The 17,867-nt window shown below is 43.3% G+C and overlaps 1 protein-coding gene across 1 annotated transcript in view; it reads left to right on the forward strand.

The window, feature by feature from the left end:
* Positions 1-763: 763 nt before the first annotated feature.
* The window catches only part of LOC120843985, a 41,477-nt gene continuing 24,373 nt past the window's right edge, over positions 764-17,867 (forward strand). The window contains 4 exon segments of the mRNA XM_040215523.3: positions 764-971; positions 1,695-2,129; positions 2,556-2,678; positions 2,681-2,715. Coding sequence (XP_040071457.3) covers positions 764-971; positions 1,695-2,129; positions 2,556-2,678; positions 2,681-2,715 — 801 coding nt within the window.

The following is a 17,867-nucleotide window of genomic DNA, read 5'->3' on the forward strand; positions in this document are numbered from 1 at the left end:
ATCTTGCGGCCGCGGGCGCGGCGGCGGCCAAGAGGGATTTTTCTGTCACGTGACCAGCTTCACGGGGACAAGGAAGTACCTAGCGTCCCTGCCTAATGGCGGAGAAATCCGTATCGCTTCAACCACAAAAACCTAATTTCGCTTGCAGAAACTGAATGGAGGAACTTTTAACTGGGGTCCAATTGGCCGCCCCTTTATACTGTAGGAGCGGCAGGTAACGTTACGGCCAGGAAGGGTAAATATGAGCCAAAAGAAAGAAAAAAACACGCGAGATAAAAGCGGTGGCAGTATATTTATATACCTCCGCCAGCGCAGGCGGCTCGCGCCTCCTGTTCTTCAGTATACGCACTTCCAGGGATCGTCGCATGCGCGTTTGGACCGTATCTTTGTGTCTGGTTCGGCTAGTAGTTCATTTAGTGATTATAAAGTAATTCCTGCATATTTCACAGATCATTGTATGGTCATGGTTAGTGTAGGATCGAACCGAAAACGAATAAAGGAAAAGCCGCAATCATGGGAATGCTGGAAGATGAACGAAAGCCTGTTAGAAAACGATGCTTTTCAAACAGCCGCAGAAAGCCTTATAACTGACTTTGGATTCATCAAAACTGGGTGGTGTCAAAAGTGGGAATTGTTTAAGATTAAAATTCGAGAAGTAGCTATCGAGATATCTTCGATAAAAAGGTACTGCGAAAAAACTGAAGAAAGACGACTAAATAACGATCTCTTGTACTTATATAATCTCGAATGTCAAGAGCCAGGGATGTACAAGAATGAAATAAAAAATATAAAGAAGCAAATAGAAGAACACGACAAGAAGCGCTATGAAGGTGCGGCTGTGAGGACACGCACTCTACAACTAATTGAAGGAGAACAGCCTACGAAGAGGTACCTACATGCCGAACGAGAGTATGTGAAGAAAAAGTCGGTGTCATTGCTAATACTGAACGGCCAGGAACTGAAGAATGAAAGTGATATTCACCAGGCTTTTGTCTCGCATTACACCAATCTTTTTGCAACAGGCACTAAGGCACCTCATCCACGTCTGCGAGGGATAATATCAACACTACCCTGCTTAGAAAACGACACAACGGAAAAACTTAATTCACCCCTGGATGTACAAGAAATTATGCAAAACATCTCTGAAATGAAAAGTCACAAAGCTCCTGGTCCAGATGGATTGCCTGCTAGCTTCTACAAGAAGAGGAAAGAAAAATTAGCCCCCATACTTTGCAACGTTTTTGAAGAATCTTACACCATGGGTAACTTACCGCTGTCGTTTCGTAAGGCTCATACAATACTAATTCCTAAATCGAAAGACCCTAACAAGCTTAAAAAATTTGAAGGCTATAGACCTATCAGCCTTCTCAATACTGACTACAAAATCCTGGCTCGATTAATCGCAGGGAGACTCCAAACTGTCATAACCCAAGTCATAGGAGATCACCAAACATGTTCAATAAGAGGAAGAAATATACAGACAAACCTCCACATTGTTCGATCAATGCTAGAGATATGCCAACGCACACAAGAAGCAGCTGCCATTTTACAGCTTGATCTCGAAAAAGCTTTCGATAGAGTAGAACACTCATTTCTTTTTGCCCTGTTGAAGCACATACGGGTCGGCGAAACTCTTGAAAAGGGCATTACACTTTGCTACAATAGCATATCGACTAAGTTAATTATAAATGGGTCTCTTTCAAAATCTATCCCCGTTTTACGCTCAGTACGCCAAGGCTGCCCAATGTCACCGCTACTTTTTAATATCTACTTAGAGCCACTCTGCAGGGTCATCATCAACGACACAAAGATACAAGGTTTTCAACTTCATGCCAGCGAAGTGAAACTCCTGGCGTACGCAGACGACCTGGCCCTCATTTGCTCCAACAAACCAAGCATAGTGACAGCTATGTCACATGTCGAAGACTACTGCCATGTGTCTGGTGCTTCTGTGAATAAGGCTAAAAGTAGTGGATCGTGGTGCGGGGAGTGGGGATCAACACCAGCCAAGTACGTGGACATTGAATGGTCTAGAAACAAACCGCAGCTTTTAGGGGTGCCACTCAGTGCGATGGACAATCCAAAGTCTATGTGGGATTCTGTAGGCACAAAGGTGAAGTCAGCTGTACGTACACTCTCAAGAAAAAAGGGTGTCAAAAGGTGTATCGTTACACCCTTTGTCCCATATAATACACCCCAAACTTCAATTGGACGTACTGCGCCCTACAGTCGAACAGACGGCCCTAAATTTTGCGAGGGGCTTGATAGCCGTGTGGTACAACTTATTAAAATAGCTAATGTACGTTTTATTGACTACAGAAAAAATAATCGGGGTTTTGTTGGCCGTACTGTAAAAACTCGGTGTTTTCTTCATGTGGTGTTTGATACGTACTTTAGCTATTGAAAATGTTGTACCACACGGCTATCAAGCCCATCGTAAAATTTCGGGCCGTCTGTTTGACTGTAGGGCGCTGTAAGTCGAATTGAAGTTTGGGGGTGCATTATATGGGACAAAGGGTGTAACAATACACCTTTTGACACCCTTTTTTCCTGAGAGTGTATGTGGAGCCAACGATACCTTTCTACACTTGGGAGGGTTGCCGTATGCAATATCTTCCTTTTGTCAAGGCTAACATACCTTCTACAGGTTATGCATTGTTCTAGAATTACAGTTAATGAGTTCAATAGAGTTTTTGCGACATTTATTTGGAATTCTTCGTACGAGCCTATGCGCAGATCTAACCTCTTTCGACGAACGGAAGATGATGGTCTAGGCCTCGGTCACATCTTTGTGCGACAGCTAATCGCGAGATGGAAATTTTTTAAAACTCCCCAACACCCGTTCCTAGAAGCGTGCAAAGAATATTTTTTACCAAAGTATACGCAGGCACAGGTATCTGGAATTCCATCGAATTTCGCAATCCGTTTACGCGGCTTTTATAAAGAGGTCGCAGACACCATTGAATTTTTGGGAGCACGTTTCACAAGCGCTTCCTTGGAGTCGTGCTCCAAAAAGAAATTGCAGAAATGTCTACTTAGTTCTCTATTCCCTGAACCACTATATCGCTTGAGTCCTTTCAATGATCCTTTAAATTGTACTACGGATGTTTTAAAAAGAGTGAAACGTATGCCTATACCACCAAAGTGCAAGTCGTTCTTTTTCCGCTTTCACTCCCGAACGATACCGGTGAAAGAGTGGCGTGAATCCCGGGGATTCGATGTATTTCGGAGCACTAACTGCAGATTGTGTAACACCACCGAATCATTCACTCATGCATTCGTACTATGTGTTGATGCTGTATTTTTTTGGGACGTTTTCAAAAGAACAGTCAAAAGGAATTTAAAGTTGAGGAGAGTAACTTTCGTTACCTGCATTTCGGAGACCGTCTAGATACGGCCCTTGACACACTTGTGGTACTTGGTTTATATAGCCTATGGAAAACACGGAAAGTGGACACGGATGGAGGTGTCGCTAAACCTTCCTGGGTAAACTTCAAGAGCATCTCTATATTTGTTGGTCAGAGCTTGTTGGCACGCTCCGAGGACGAGGAATGGAAAGAAATCGTAGCAAGTATCAGTCGTTCACCAAACATCATATAATTTTTTTATGGAAATACAAAGAGTTGTATACGTAGTCATGGACTTAACGACAGAACTGCGCCGAGAAAGATAGATGTAGTTTCTGCTAAAATCTTGCGCAATTCGTACTGAGCTGCAATATTTGCTCTCTAAAGATGTTTACTACAAACGTCCGGAGAGAGAAGAATGTTGAGGCATATTTTATAGGGATGTCGCGAACCACCTTAGGTTCGATTTCGAAAGGTTTCGATATTTGCGAAGCGAACTGAGGTTCGATTTCGAAAAATTTCGATATTTTCGTACCGACCGAGGTTCGATTTTGAAAAATTCGCAACTTTTGTCCACAGCGGAGTTTCGAATTCGAAAATTTCGAAGCTTTCACGGTTTCTAAAATTTCAAATTCGAATATTTCGAATATTTTTTTACTTCAGGTTCGATAAATTCGAAGATTTCGAAATTCTTTGTAAAAAAAATTCGAAAACTTCGAACGCTTCGAATTTTTATAGACATGAAGTTCGAACAATTCGAAGATTTCGAATTTCTTTTGGCATAAAGTTCGAAAAGTTCGAAAGTTTCGATTCTCTTTTAACGCTAAATTAAAAAAAAAAACAAAAAAACTTTGAAGATTTCGAATTTTTTTCTAATCCAAGTTTTCAAAGTTCGAAGTCCGATTTTCAAGTTTTTCCACAGTTTCAGTTTCAAATAACGTTTTCACGACTCACTTGTTTTCACAAAATCAAGTTTAGAAAAGTTAGGGTGTGATATCTAGATTCTGCGAAGTTGGTAAGGCAATTAAATGAGACGACGAGTGTCCCGGACGTGCTAGAATATTTGCCAGTGCAGAATTGTGACCGCCAGCCCCCCGGGGGGGGTCTTTATCACGCAGTAGTGATTGCACGAACACACTGTTTTACGAGACTCATCCAGTTCGAAACGGCCAGGGGCGAGCAGGAGGTTGAGGCTCAGAGAAACCTTGAAGCGACCTGGCAAACTAGCTCGCCACCCCTTGCACGCTGGTAGTAATCCGATCCGGTGAAGTTCATAATTGTACTGGAGGTTTATTTTCTGGGACGGAGGAATCGCCTCGCAAAAAGCACAAAAGGCGACACAACTCGAGGTCGATGAGCGTTCTACCATACAAGTGGCGTCGGAAGAGGAAAAACGGGGGGAAAGAGGGTAGCGGGAGGTGGGGGGGGGGGGGGGGGGGGGGGGGGCTTCAGCTTCTTTTTTCCCCTTGCAGGTATTTCGGACTGTTAAAGAAAACAATACGGGGAAAGAGGGCGTGGTCGAGCTTATTTTAATCTGAAATTATTTATGCATATGTATAGCTACTGTCGCTCTTCACTGCATAAAAGGTTGCGTAGATGGTCATTGTTAGAAACGCGTTGTCAGAAGGCACTGCTCGTCACATGCTTAGTGGTTCGGACGTTCAAAGCTGTCTTTTCGACCTAAACACCTGTGCCGATAGTAACAAAAGAAAAAAAAAAGTATAAATGCGGGAATAAAAAGCAGGAGAAAAAAAAAACTATCAAGAATTCGTCGGAAGTGTTCTATTCTTGCATATTCAGAGGTTCAGAACTTCGAAACAAGTTTCTTTTACCAAAATGTGTACAGGCTAAAAGAAACACGTCCCAGGAACGTGAAGCGAAAAAAAAAAAAGTTTTCTTTTAATGACGTGCTGAACTTAAACACTACTAGAAGTCTGCTGCCATGAGTTAATTTATTCCTTAACGTGAAAAAACAATAAATATATTATTTTGTATTCTGCAGATGGCAATGATATGTACTGCCTGTGGTGTTAATTTCAATGCGATACCTCAAACAACTTAGACAAAAATAAATATCAAGTTTAGGTCATAATTGCATGCAGATACATGTTTGGACATTTCTTCGAAACTCACGTTGAATAACAATAATCACATCTTAAGACGGCACTTACCTACGCTATACATAGATCATTCTTAAAAAAAAGTATAACATATCTACCACAAATAGCTCCGGCTGCAGCGTGCTTCAAATCTGGCACAAACGATAATCGTCAAAAACCCGGCGTCCGTCCTCGCCCCTTCGGGGATTTATTTTTTTAAACCTAAGCATGCCAGAACATTGAAATAAATGACATTGTCTTTCGTAAGGAACGCAGCACCGCGTGTAAAAGTTCGAGAAAAAAAATTACGAATGTACCCCACTACTTGAAATCAAATGAAACCGTCCGCCGGTCTTTCGAAGTTCGACGAACGTCGAACTTTTACCCTATGTTCGAAGTTCGTCGAGCTTCTGACTTTTCAGAATTCGAAAGTTCGAACCTTTTCGAATTTTCTTGATAAATAAGTTCGAAAGTTCGAAATTTATCGAACTTTTTGGTCAGTCAAGTTCGAAAGTTCGACAAGCATCGAACCTTGCAGCGCAATAAGTTCGAAAGTTCGAAAACGATCGAATTTTTTAGCGTAATAAGTTCGACGGTTCGAAAAGCGTCGAACTTCTTAGCTTAACAAGTTCGAAAATTCGACCTCAGTCGAATTTCACGATATAGACAATTCGAAAAATCGAAATCTTTCGAACCTTTCGAACCGCTTGATTCGATCATCGAAACTTCGATTCGAAAAAAGTTCGCGGCATCCCTAATATTTTACGTGATTTTTTTCGCTTTGATGATTTGTACATAGTGTATTATACTGTTTTTGTGTATATAAATATGTAAATAAACAGTTTCAAAAGAAAAAAAAAAAGCCTCCTGCTGTGGTCGAGAGGCTAGAGCGCCGGTACTTGTCAACGCGGCGTGAAAGTTCCGGGTTCAAATCACGCTGGGCAGTCCTTTTTTTATTTTGCGCTGTCTCATTTTTTTACTGTGATCCTTTTTACGAATCATCCACTCGCACTACTCCGCCTTACACAGTTTTTACTGTTAGTCCCACCTGTTCAATCGAAACATCAGGAAGAAAAAAAAATCAAGGCAAGTTAACGCGCTAATACAATCGTTTCATAATGTTCATTAAAAAGGAAAGCAAGGTAACCGCATCGGTATGGCTTTCACACAAACGGAGCCGAAACAAGCATCCTTTCCCCAGTAACTATAAGTTTATGTGTTTTTAAATATACAACGATCTTGCTACTACTCCTTTCGATAACAGGAGGCTCGTATTTAGTACAACTAGAAACTGCAGTTGTGACAATTAAAAGAAAACTTCCATAAAATAAGCAAAAAGTAATAAAGACTAGCCACTGTGGATGCATCGATTGAGCGAAATCCTACAGGCAAGGCAGCAAGTCAAACGTCTGAGAAAGTATTAATAAAAGAGATCATACTTTTGCTTGCATGGAATGTGATAAAAGGTATATTTTTACTCTTTACATTTTGCTGTGGTAATCGTTTTGTAATATTAACACATTACTTGCTAAATTTTAGTTAGAATAGCAGACGATCACAACCGAATGTAAAAATGAATCAGTGGTCGACATCGCAAACCATACCTCTAACCCAAACACCTAAAACGACTTTGGATCAACACATAGTAATAATTCGAGTAGTTGGAAAACGGAAACAACGAATTCTAGAGAAATTCAGCAGCAGAGTTATCTGGCGATCGAAGAGACGGGCATGGGAAGATATTGTCAACTTTCCGCGGAGTGTACGGCAGATGCAGTAGGCCTGGGGGAAGTTGGCAAAGAAAGCCAGAGACATGTACGCGCTCTTCCGAGGTCATGAACAACGAACTGGTGAGTCAGAGCTACCCGCCCAATGATTTTATAGAGCTCATAGGGCCTTGTCTACATTTTTAGTTGGAGTGCAGTCAAATACAAGAAAAAAAAAAAGAGGTTCTGGCGCGACTTGAACCCGGGACTTTCACACCGCGACGTCAAGTGCTAGCGCTCTAACCTCTCGGCCACAGGAGAAGGTGCGAGCCGCCGCCGCCTGGCGGGAGTATATAAAAATATTGCCGCCGCTTTTATCTCGCGTGGTTTTTTTCTTTATTTTGGCTCATATTTACCCTCCCTGGCCGTAACTTTACCTGCCGCTCCTACAGTATAAAGGGGCGGCCAATTGGACTCCAGTTGTAAGTCCCTGGAGTCAGTTTCTGCGAGTGACGTTAGGCCTTTATGCTTGAAGCGGTACGGATTTCTCCGCCATTAGGCAGGGACGCTAGGTACTTCCTTGTCCCCGTGGAGCTGGTCACGTGACAGAAAAATCCCTCTTGGCCGCAGCCGCGTCCGCGGCCGCAAGATGATCAAACCGGCCCAGGCATGGTACCCGAGTGCGGTTGAAGGGACAGAACCTGTTTCCACCGAAGGTTGGTGCTTCCAGCCGAAAAAAGTAAAAAAAAAAAACAAAAAAACAGGCGTAGTAAGGAAAAAGTGGAAAGAAAAGTGAAAGAAGGAAGAAGAGTGTAGAAGGGACGACTGACTGAATCATCCTGGGGTGCTATGTTGCGCTTTTTGCACTCCCAGGAGACTTGGAAGAGGGAAATGACGTCAGCGACACAGCAAATGCAGATTGGATGTTGACAGAAGAAAACGAAATCAACACCCAATCTGCGTTTGCTGTGTCGTTGACGTCACTTCCCTCTCCCTAGTCTCCTGGGAGTGCAAAAAGCGCAACATAGCCCCCCTGAACGGACCTTACCAGGACAGTAGAAATTTGGGCTAGTTGGTTCATGATCAGTAAATACAGCGCCAAAAAACGACAGGACAAAGACGAGAGTAAACAGGACGACGCCTCGTCCTGTTTACTCTCGTCTTTGTCCTGTCGTTTTTTGGCGCTGTATTTACTTACCAGGACACCCGTGTACGGGAGGAAGAGGCCGAAATGTATATTGTCACCAGTACTAATTGCTGAGGCGACGGATAACTGAAGGGAACTAAACGTTTAATGGGGCGAACTTGTGCCCGAAACACAATAGGAGAAGTCTACACCAGCTCATGTTTACAAACAAACCAGAGCGCACCTCGCGGACGCCACCGGCGTCGCGCATGCGCGATGGGGGTGTGGGCAAGAAGCTCGCCGTCGCCCATAAACAAACCATTGAAATGCGATGTTGTCGGCGTCGGTGTGAGTCCCCCTGTCCTTTTTCGCGTTCGAATTGTTGATTCTACGTCTTCCTGGCTAAGTCTGACTATCTTGAGCGGCGTCAGCGAAATTACCGAGGCTCGTTACACCGCAAAACTTCGCGTGAATAATGTGACATATGGCGATTCATTCCGCGTGGACGCCGCAGTATGTACGCCAAAGCCTGATTCGCATGATGCGATTTCGCTCGCAATTTTCGGTCGCGACGCCGCTCGGGGTGCAAAAGCGTGAACCGTTGCTGAGATAGTCGATGTCGATACTGAAAATCGCAAGCAGAATCGGACCAAGTGAATTAGGCATAACAAGTCGGTGATGGTCACTGGTAACAGGGTGTCGAACCGGAACCGAACCGAACCGAAAACCGGAACAGAACCGTTATTTTTAGCCAAACCGGAACTGAACCGAACCGAAATATTCGCCGCCTTTTTGGAACTGAACCGGAACCGAACCGAAAAAAAATATAACGGTAACCGGTTTAAAACGGTTCAAGGTAATATTTTTTTTCTACTTTGCTAGTATCACAAAATGAACATATGGGAATAAACAGTTGGTGGCTATATTTCTATCTGTTGATCGAATCGTCATATACATAATTGCAACGTATGATAAATTTTGGGTTTTCATGGCACCTTTGTTGGCACTATGATTAACCATGTGTCAAGTTGTCACGTGACGTCATGGTGTCAATACATGTTGTCAAGTAATGTCACGTGGCCTCGTGACGTCACGTAACTCACTGCGTTAAATCGATTTAATTTGAGGAAGTCACTAGATGTATTAACCTTGTTGACAGCATGACGTAACATGACATCGCGATTTCGCACCGAGAGTCACGTGACATCGTGACGTAAGCGATTTTCATAACCCCTAGTCGAGTGAGTGCTCGGGTTCATGACATTCAGCATGGCCAAACATTCAGGTAACGGCTCATGTCAATTAGATATGATAATCAATAGCCCAACACTAACAATATCTGAAGCTCACCCTAAGCTTTTAGCTTTGCAAACCCTTGCAGCTTAGGGCATGACTGCGATGAACACTGGCGGTATATAATTAGGGTCAGATCACGTGGCCGCTTGTTCGAATTGCGAGTTGAGGAGATATCGACAGATGTCTCTGTCCTTTATTTTTTCTGCATCTGTTATTAGGGGAAACTAATGGATGTTTCCGCAACCTGTCAACGTCACGGGTTATTCCTTAACACTATTAATTGAAAGTACAAAAAAATGTTGCAAGACCAATTTTACATTATTGAGGCATTGAAACATTTTTTTCGTTGTTGCTGAAGTATATCCGAAAGATGTCCCCGAGAATAGAAGTTTTGAAATGTCTAAATGCGACCTATTAATATGACGTTACATAGAAACACACGTGTGTACGGAAGGAATACCTAAAGAAAGAAGATATTTTAGTGACGTGAGAGGAACAGCCGAACGTTGGCAGTCGCTCCAAGTCTCACACGAGCGTCGTTCTCAAGTTATTGCCCAAGTTTCGACCCCTCTGTATTTTGTTTAAATGAGCTATAACATATTTCTATACATCACTAAATACTACTCAGGATTAGTCCCTAACGTTAATAACTGATTGAACTTGGCTTTGCTCTTTTTTCTAGGCAATGGTAGTCGCCGAAAAAATTAGAGAAATATGAGCATCGTTCATCCCCTCAACTCGGAGCCAGAAGCGGCCACGTGGCCTGGTGCCTATCTTATGCCGCCAACGTTAATCATACCCCCGCGCTGGAGTTTTAAAGGAGGAAAACGCGTGCTGGAGCTCTAGGCATTGTTAGAGTTCGACTATTCTCATCACCACAGTGGCTGGACACGAGCCACTCCCCAAGTGTCCGCCGAGGCATTGATTGTTACGAGCCGATGAACGGTGCTCACACAGTTCTCCTGCCCAATCCATGAGTCGCGCTCGACTGTCAACAAGCGGGTATTTTTGATCTCACAATTACGACATCAATCTTTGAGAAGGCAAGACTAAAAGAAATAGTCTCGTTCAATCCTCGCAATTTCACCGCGGCAAAGAAGCTTCTGAATCAGTGGCGCCCTGTGCGAGTACACATGGACCAGGGGACCAGTACGCCTCGGAAAAGTCATGCACATTCCAACCCGATATCGTTTCATGACCTCTTTAAACTTCACGGAGTGCAAAATAAAAGCAATGAAAGGTTGCGGTTAACAAGTGTCAAATAAAATTGTCGAATTAACAGACACAAATAAAGGAGGCAATTCCTCAGGAATACTTTCAGCCTTTCCACTCTGGTAAAGAAGGAAGGCCAGAAATGCTGTACTATGGTTGGAACGAAGTAATGGCCGGCCGCAAGTCGGCAAGCCAGACTGGAAAGGCTGGAGGGGTTGCCGCCATTTATGAGCGACGGTGGCAACGAAACAACTGGCAAGCCGGCTGTCTGGTTGCCGTCGCCATTTATAGATGGCGGTAACGCATGACTAGCCCTTAACAGCACCGCTGTATAAAGAAGTGCGTCTGTGTGTGGGGCCCGGGGGGGGGGGGGGGAGGGGGGGAGTTTTAGAAACATACTGTGTTGTAAATGTTCCTCTTCCCTGCATCTTTGGCGCAGACCAAAAAGCGTGACCCCGGAAACTGCTTTGATTGGAAAAGCGCTCTTGCCAAAAAGCACGTTTTTGTCGTGCCAGACGCTGGTGCCGTTCCTCACGACGATGCACTAAGAATAATAATGCTAGCCTTTCAAATACTTTGCTTTCACTGAGCTTGCACCTCCTACAGCGTGCCTTTTGCACCGTCGAATTCGACTTTCTCAGCAAGAAGGAATCAGAATGACCACCAGCCTATAGTGTGATAACGTCACGTGCATACCATGCTAAATAGTTCAGCTTTCTGGTGAAATATGATGTTCGCAACACTAGCCATAGATGTCCTAATTGTAAATTTGTGAAGTATTTATAGCAGTCTCGCGATGAGATATGGCAGCCTAGAGAAATGTTAGAACGCATGACTATTCTAGCATAGTGCTGTAAAGTGAGGGCCCAAAACAAGTGCAGGTAAAACCGAATATAACATTTGCCTCCCGAGGCAGTATTTCGGAAGTTTCGAGCTCATGCAAGCTGATGAAATGTAATATACTAAGATTTTAAGAATCTTTGTCTGTCCTTCGCGCTATTTATGTAAAATCATGAATATCATGATATTCATGATTTTACATAAATAGCGCGAAGGACAGACAAAGATTCTTGAAGTCTTAGTATATTACATTTCTGCAAAAGAGATGCGTAAAAATGCACGCAATGCATTGCGTGCATTTTTACGCATCTCTTTTTGCAGTAAGGCGTTCTGGAAGGGATTATTTGGAAAACATAACATTAATTATCTCTCTCTTTTTGAACATTTCGTGTATTTGTCTTCCAATTCATCATATGAGCATAGAGTTCTTTTTATTGTACCCTGCAACCCGATGTTTCACACTGCCAATCAGCAAACAGAAACACTTTTGCGTAGCTTGCGTAGTTTAGAGTATCGTCCTTTCGCGTCGGTCTCAAGCGGTTATGTGAACTTTATAAAGTAAATTTTTTTATCAATATAAAATATATTTAATTACTATGCCCCCCAAATTATTTGAAAGCGGTTCTGCCAATCTTTTCCGGCGTTTTTATCCTCGACAGGCACGTTGTAAGTGATATGGGACGGCCTTACATACATTTCTGATTTTGAAGCTAACTTAAATAACTATGTGTTCCTCACACATATAACTTCTCAAACATATAGAAGTCTGTTATTGCCTTTTTTTATCTGGTGAACATTAGTTTTATGTGTCTGTGGGCTGGGCGAAAAGAAAGTAAACAGGGGCGCGCGGTGGAACTATGATGATTACGCAAGCAAACCGTCAGAAAGTGTCCAATTAAGTAGCTGCCTTGCCGAGTAGAATTTGAAAGACTACTTCGTTTTACTAAACAAAAAAGAATTTTGAAGGACGCTTAAGCTTCGCCTTTAAAAGTGGAACGCGATCGCGTCAACGGGCCTCGTTTGCATCGCATTCTCATTTGCCGCGCAAGCGTGCCTCGCTTGGCCTAGTGAAAAGCGTCTGACTCGCAACTAAAGGGTTGTGGGTTCGAATCCTGCCTAAAATTTTTAATTTTTTCTTGAAGGCAAAGGAATTACTTTCAAAAGTGAAATCATTTGAAACATACGGTGACCTTTATTTCGCATTACATATCATGTTTTAATCACCCTCATTCCACGCGTGATGTCACGTTTCACGTAAGCATTGTGGGTTGTTTGAAATTCTTGCGCTAGGGTATGTAGCTCTGACGTCATGAACCTATCGACCCATCAGGATTTTCCAGTCACGCCACCGACATCGGTTTTTCTGCGACATGAGCTCGTTAACGCTATCGTGTTAAAATCATCAATTAGCAAGGGTGATGCTCATTTGCAAATTAAATTGTCCGGCATCTTGTCAACAACTAACCTCAACAGCCAGGCTATACCAGCTTATTCTGTATAAGGAAATGTTCACTTGGGCAAGCGCTATTTTAGGCCAGATTCGATCCGAGTGCGAAGATGCGTATATATTAGAGTGAACAATTGCAATTACTCCTTGCTTCATGATTAGTCGCATGCGTGCGGTGCTGGGTGTAAACAATGTTTGGTTAGAACAACAGGCATTTGGATTGCCGCTCGGTGTTTCTATAAAAGTTAGACTGAAAGGAGTTATCCTAAAACTTTGTTACATTTCGAAAATTTCATTGCTTTTAGCTCAGTTGGGTCGTCATCATATATATATATATATACATTGTGAAGTGTATTTCGTAAACCTTATTTCATGATATATGGCCACGAGGTGCATACTCATTTCATATTTTTATGTGATGTAATTAATTCCTTAGTTCAATGACATGACTTCACTTTTAATACTGACACACAAAGTTGTACCAATCACGGGTATTTTAGACGACCTACCACACTTCGCGACAACATTTTATACCGTGTAAATAGATCAGCTTGAACTTTAGAATTTTACTTTAACACGAAGAAAGGACAAGAAAATACAGTATAGTTCTAAATTAGAAGCTGATCTATTTACAGGTATGTACCAACAAGCTCAACTCTTTACTCCTGTACTTAAACATTTTGATTCAGGCAAAATATATTTTACTCGTAAACAAATAGATATTGAGTTGTATGAACACGACGTTATGTATGTTAATGTAGATTTTCTTCTACTCTTGCGTCAAAATTAAATAACTGAATTTAATATTTTTGGTACCTAAGAACAAAAGTAAATTGCACGGACCATCGAAGAAACCATATAGTTAATCGTTTCACAACGGAAATAGTGTATATTGCCAAAAGAACGCGGAAAATATATTCTCAATTTAGCGGTTCAAACCGGTCTGAACCGGTTCGAACCGGTTTGAACCGTTATTTTTGGCTCCCCGGAACTGAACCGGAACCGAACCGAAAGCCGTGAACCCGAACCGGAACCGAACCGATAAAAATTTCGGTTCGACACCCTGACTGGTAATGATCAACATCTCCTTGTATCTACTGTTTACATCGAGCCTGCTTATCAACCTTCAAATTTAAAGGGGCGGTGCAACAATTTGCGGACTTTTGCTAATTAATTGCGGGAATTGATCCCGGCCAGATATAAAACGAAGGACCGAAAACTATTCTTTCCTGCTTGCCCTAGTTTTCATTAAAAAAAATAAAAGAAATTGGTATCTCCGGCACCCCTCAACTCAACATTGAAGCGGCACCAGCTTCGCCTGTGACGTCATTCGGAGTGGCGTTGGTTTCCGGTAGGGTTCTTCTGGCTTCCGTTTCCCCAGCGCTCGCCGGCTCGCCAGGCTCGCCGCTATCCCGTTCTCCCGCCGATTCCCGATAAAGATGGCGGCGTGGGCGGACGGCCTAAGCGACGTCGAGCGCAAGATGCTTGCGACGCGGCGGGCAGTCGAAGTCGAAGTCGAGGTCGAGACACCAGGAACAATAACGATACCACGATACTACGGACCACGACGAACGCACTCCGTCGTGCGAGAGGGAAAGACAAAACGTCCGGGTTGCTCGTGTAGCCGCCGTAGGCGCCTCGGGCGTCGACGGATGACGGCGACGGCAGGTTTTGTTGACTTGCGGTAGATGGCGCCACAAATAACTCATACCCTTTTAGCAGCAATATTAGGCTTTTGAAGCGTTTCTGCATGCCTAAACAACAAGATTTTTTTAAACTTAACCTTAAATCAAGCTTACAATTGCCTAACACTATCACTTACAAAAACCACTCCGAATGACGTCATACCACAGGTTCCACTTGCAGCCACCATGTGGCCGCAGGTTGGGGAAAAAAAGCGTTTTTTATTTTACGATTACGCAGCGAAAAAGAGGTATTTTGGGGTATGGTGGCACTTTTTCTCTTACTTATGCCGAAGTAAACAATATAAAAAATACAAGCTGCAAATTCGTTCAGTGCTAAAATCATTGCACCGCCCCTTTAAGCATTTTGAGGCCTGCACTTAATTCTTATCGCAAGTATACCGGGCCAACATTTGATCAACGGGCCGGCGTCGTCTAAGAGAGCAGACGACGAGCAGAAACGTTTGCAAGAGTAGACGACAGTTCGATAGATTGAGTACGATCAGGCGGCCGTTTGAACTTGAAGACACACTGAACGTAGTCCGCAGGTGGTCCGCATAGGGTGATCACCTTCCTGCTAGCGAAATGCGGGACACGTGGAGGAAGGGGGAAATCGGCTGATAACGAAATGCGGGACACGCCGGGGGGGGGGGGGGGAGCGGGGGGGGGGGGGCGGAGAGATTTATTAACACGCACACCATGAACCGAGGCTCTGTTACCACATTTAATGCCCTTTGCTGTTTATACACCTGCAAATTGGATTGCAGCAATTAGGCTAAAAAAATTTCACTCCAATGACATATTTTTATGGCAAATATTGTCACGGGTGGTGACTAAAAAACAAGAAATAAACAGGAATAAATAAACGTTTAATGTGGCGAACTTGTGCCAAAAATAAAAGGGTACAAAAGATAATAACAGAGCGTCGCGGGCGTCGAAGTCGGCGTAGCAGCAGAGTCGAACGCTGGGGCGAAACTGACTCGACAAGGTCGCGGGCGGCCTCTTATCTAAGGTGAGTCACAATCTTGAAGATTCGGCGGAGAAGGTTCGAGCGTAGAGCGCTCGGGGCGGGAATGAACACGCACTTTCTGGAACAACAAAAGCATCGATAAACGATAGAAGTTACGTCTGGAACAAGAATAAACGAGAACTTTCTAGAGGTTCGTGATCGAGCGTTGCTTTCTTAGCCCTGCACGCGGCAATATCTTATTCAGTGTCTCGAAATTGAAAGCATAAAAATCAACTGCAGCAAAACTCAATGCATCAAATGAAACTAAGAAACAGTAAGCTTCTTTAGGGTCATTGTTTCCTGTCAACGCTTAATTTTATCAACATGATCCTACACAAATATTTAACATCGAAAATAATCTCTGGAGAACTCACGAACTCGTGAGTTCTCCACGTTGGTAAGCAGGCTCGATGCAAGCGTGCTGGACAAGAATGACGAAAATAATCCCTGGACGAGGGGAACAAGAAGGACAAAAGACAAACACAAACACAAGATTTGTTTTTGTCCCTCTTGTTCCCCTCGTCCAGGGATTATTTTCGTCATTCTTGTCCAGCACGCTTGCACCTTTGTATTCAATTGCATAATAAAGTTTAACTTTATGTATTTAGACCGTTGTGGGTTGCAGGCTTTTTGCTTTGTGTTTTCATAAAAAAAATTCACAGCAAAATTTTTTTTTTAATTTACAGCTATTTTGAAATATTTACAAGATTATATATTTTAACTATTGGCGAGCAAATTTTCTTGAAATATTTTGCCACCAAAAGGTGAGGCACAACGGATCAATCGCGTCGGTTCACCTGCAAGAACGGTGGTCGCTTCCCGCAATTCTTGGATAGAAAATGTCGTACCCTTACTGAAAAGGTTATTTGTATGAGAAGTTTCTTGTGTATAATAAACACATATGGATCATAAAAGATATATAAGAACATATAAAAACCATAGAAGAACCTTTTAAGTAACTTCTCACAAGTTTATTATATGGTTCTTATATGCTCTTATATAGTTATTATATGGAACTTATATGGTTATAATATGTTCTTATATATCTTGTACGATACATATATCTTTATTGGGCACAAAAATTTCTCATAGAAATGAGACTTTTCATTAGGGACTAATGCGATTCATAGGATTACCAGCGACCTCTGCGCTTCCCCGTGCCCCGTTGTTCGGCAACACCATGAGTTGCAGAGTGAAATTTGCGACAGGATGAAATGCGGGACATTTTGAAGATTTGGGAATTTCGTGCGGGACGCGGGACGGGTGGTCACCCTAGTTCCGCACAACTTGACGGTTTTCTGGTGTTCATGTTGGAACAAAACAAATAAATCTGATGACCACAACTATCCGTGAATTCAACCCAAAATGCTTCCCGCACAATCAATCGTTGTCCGACGACGTCTGCTTTTCCCTTTTCACGGCACATATCCAGATTCTCGGACGAACCAAGCACGTGAAAACTGACCTTCAAACCTTTCTCGATACTTTTGGTACGGCCCCAGTCGCGGCGTTTTGACGAGAAGGCAGGTTTTTGTCTGGTTCCTTTCAAAACAACGCAGCAATACACGCCTGGCATGGGGACTTCCGCCCACAGCCCCAGACCGGAAGTGCGACCGACGCGCCACCACTGCGCCGTGACGTCACAGAGTTGAGTTCGTGTCTAGTGCCAGAAACATCGATGGCTGCGTAACAGCAGGATCGAGCGCTGGGGCAAGTCTGACCTCAGCTCGAGGGGGGGGTGTCGTGATTGGGGGGGGGGGGGGGGGGGGGGAAGGGTTAGCTTTGCCAAAAGTGCAAGCGTTGTTCCGCCCTAAAATAGGAGGGGAAAAAGATAGGTATGCTTTCTTCATTTCTCTTTCTTCATCCATGAAAAAGATAGGGCATAGGTGAGGAGGGAGAGGGGGGAGACAAAAGAAACCAGTAGCATTCATGTCTCAGTGAGCCAGTTAGCGAGTCCGTACTGGGCTGGTGGCACTTAGCGGAAGTAGGAAACCCTCGTAGGAAACCCAGTAGGAGGGACTGTATGATCCGTCTTCTATGCCTGGGACCTTCAGGGAAAACTACGTTCGATGCTGTCGTTGGTCGTACTTGTTGTGAGGATAG

The sequence above is a fragment of the Ixodes scapularis genome, unplaced genomic scaffold (assembly GCF_016920785.2).
Source record: "Ixodes scapularis isolate PalLabHiFi unplaced genomic scaffold, ASM1692078v2 PGA_scaffold4__175_contigs__length_147842914, whole genome shotgun sequence".
NCBI classification, from domain to species: Eukaryota; Metazoa; Arthropoda; class Arachnida; order Ixodida; family Ixodidae; genus Ixodes; species Ixodes scapularis.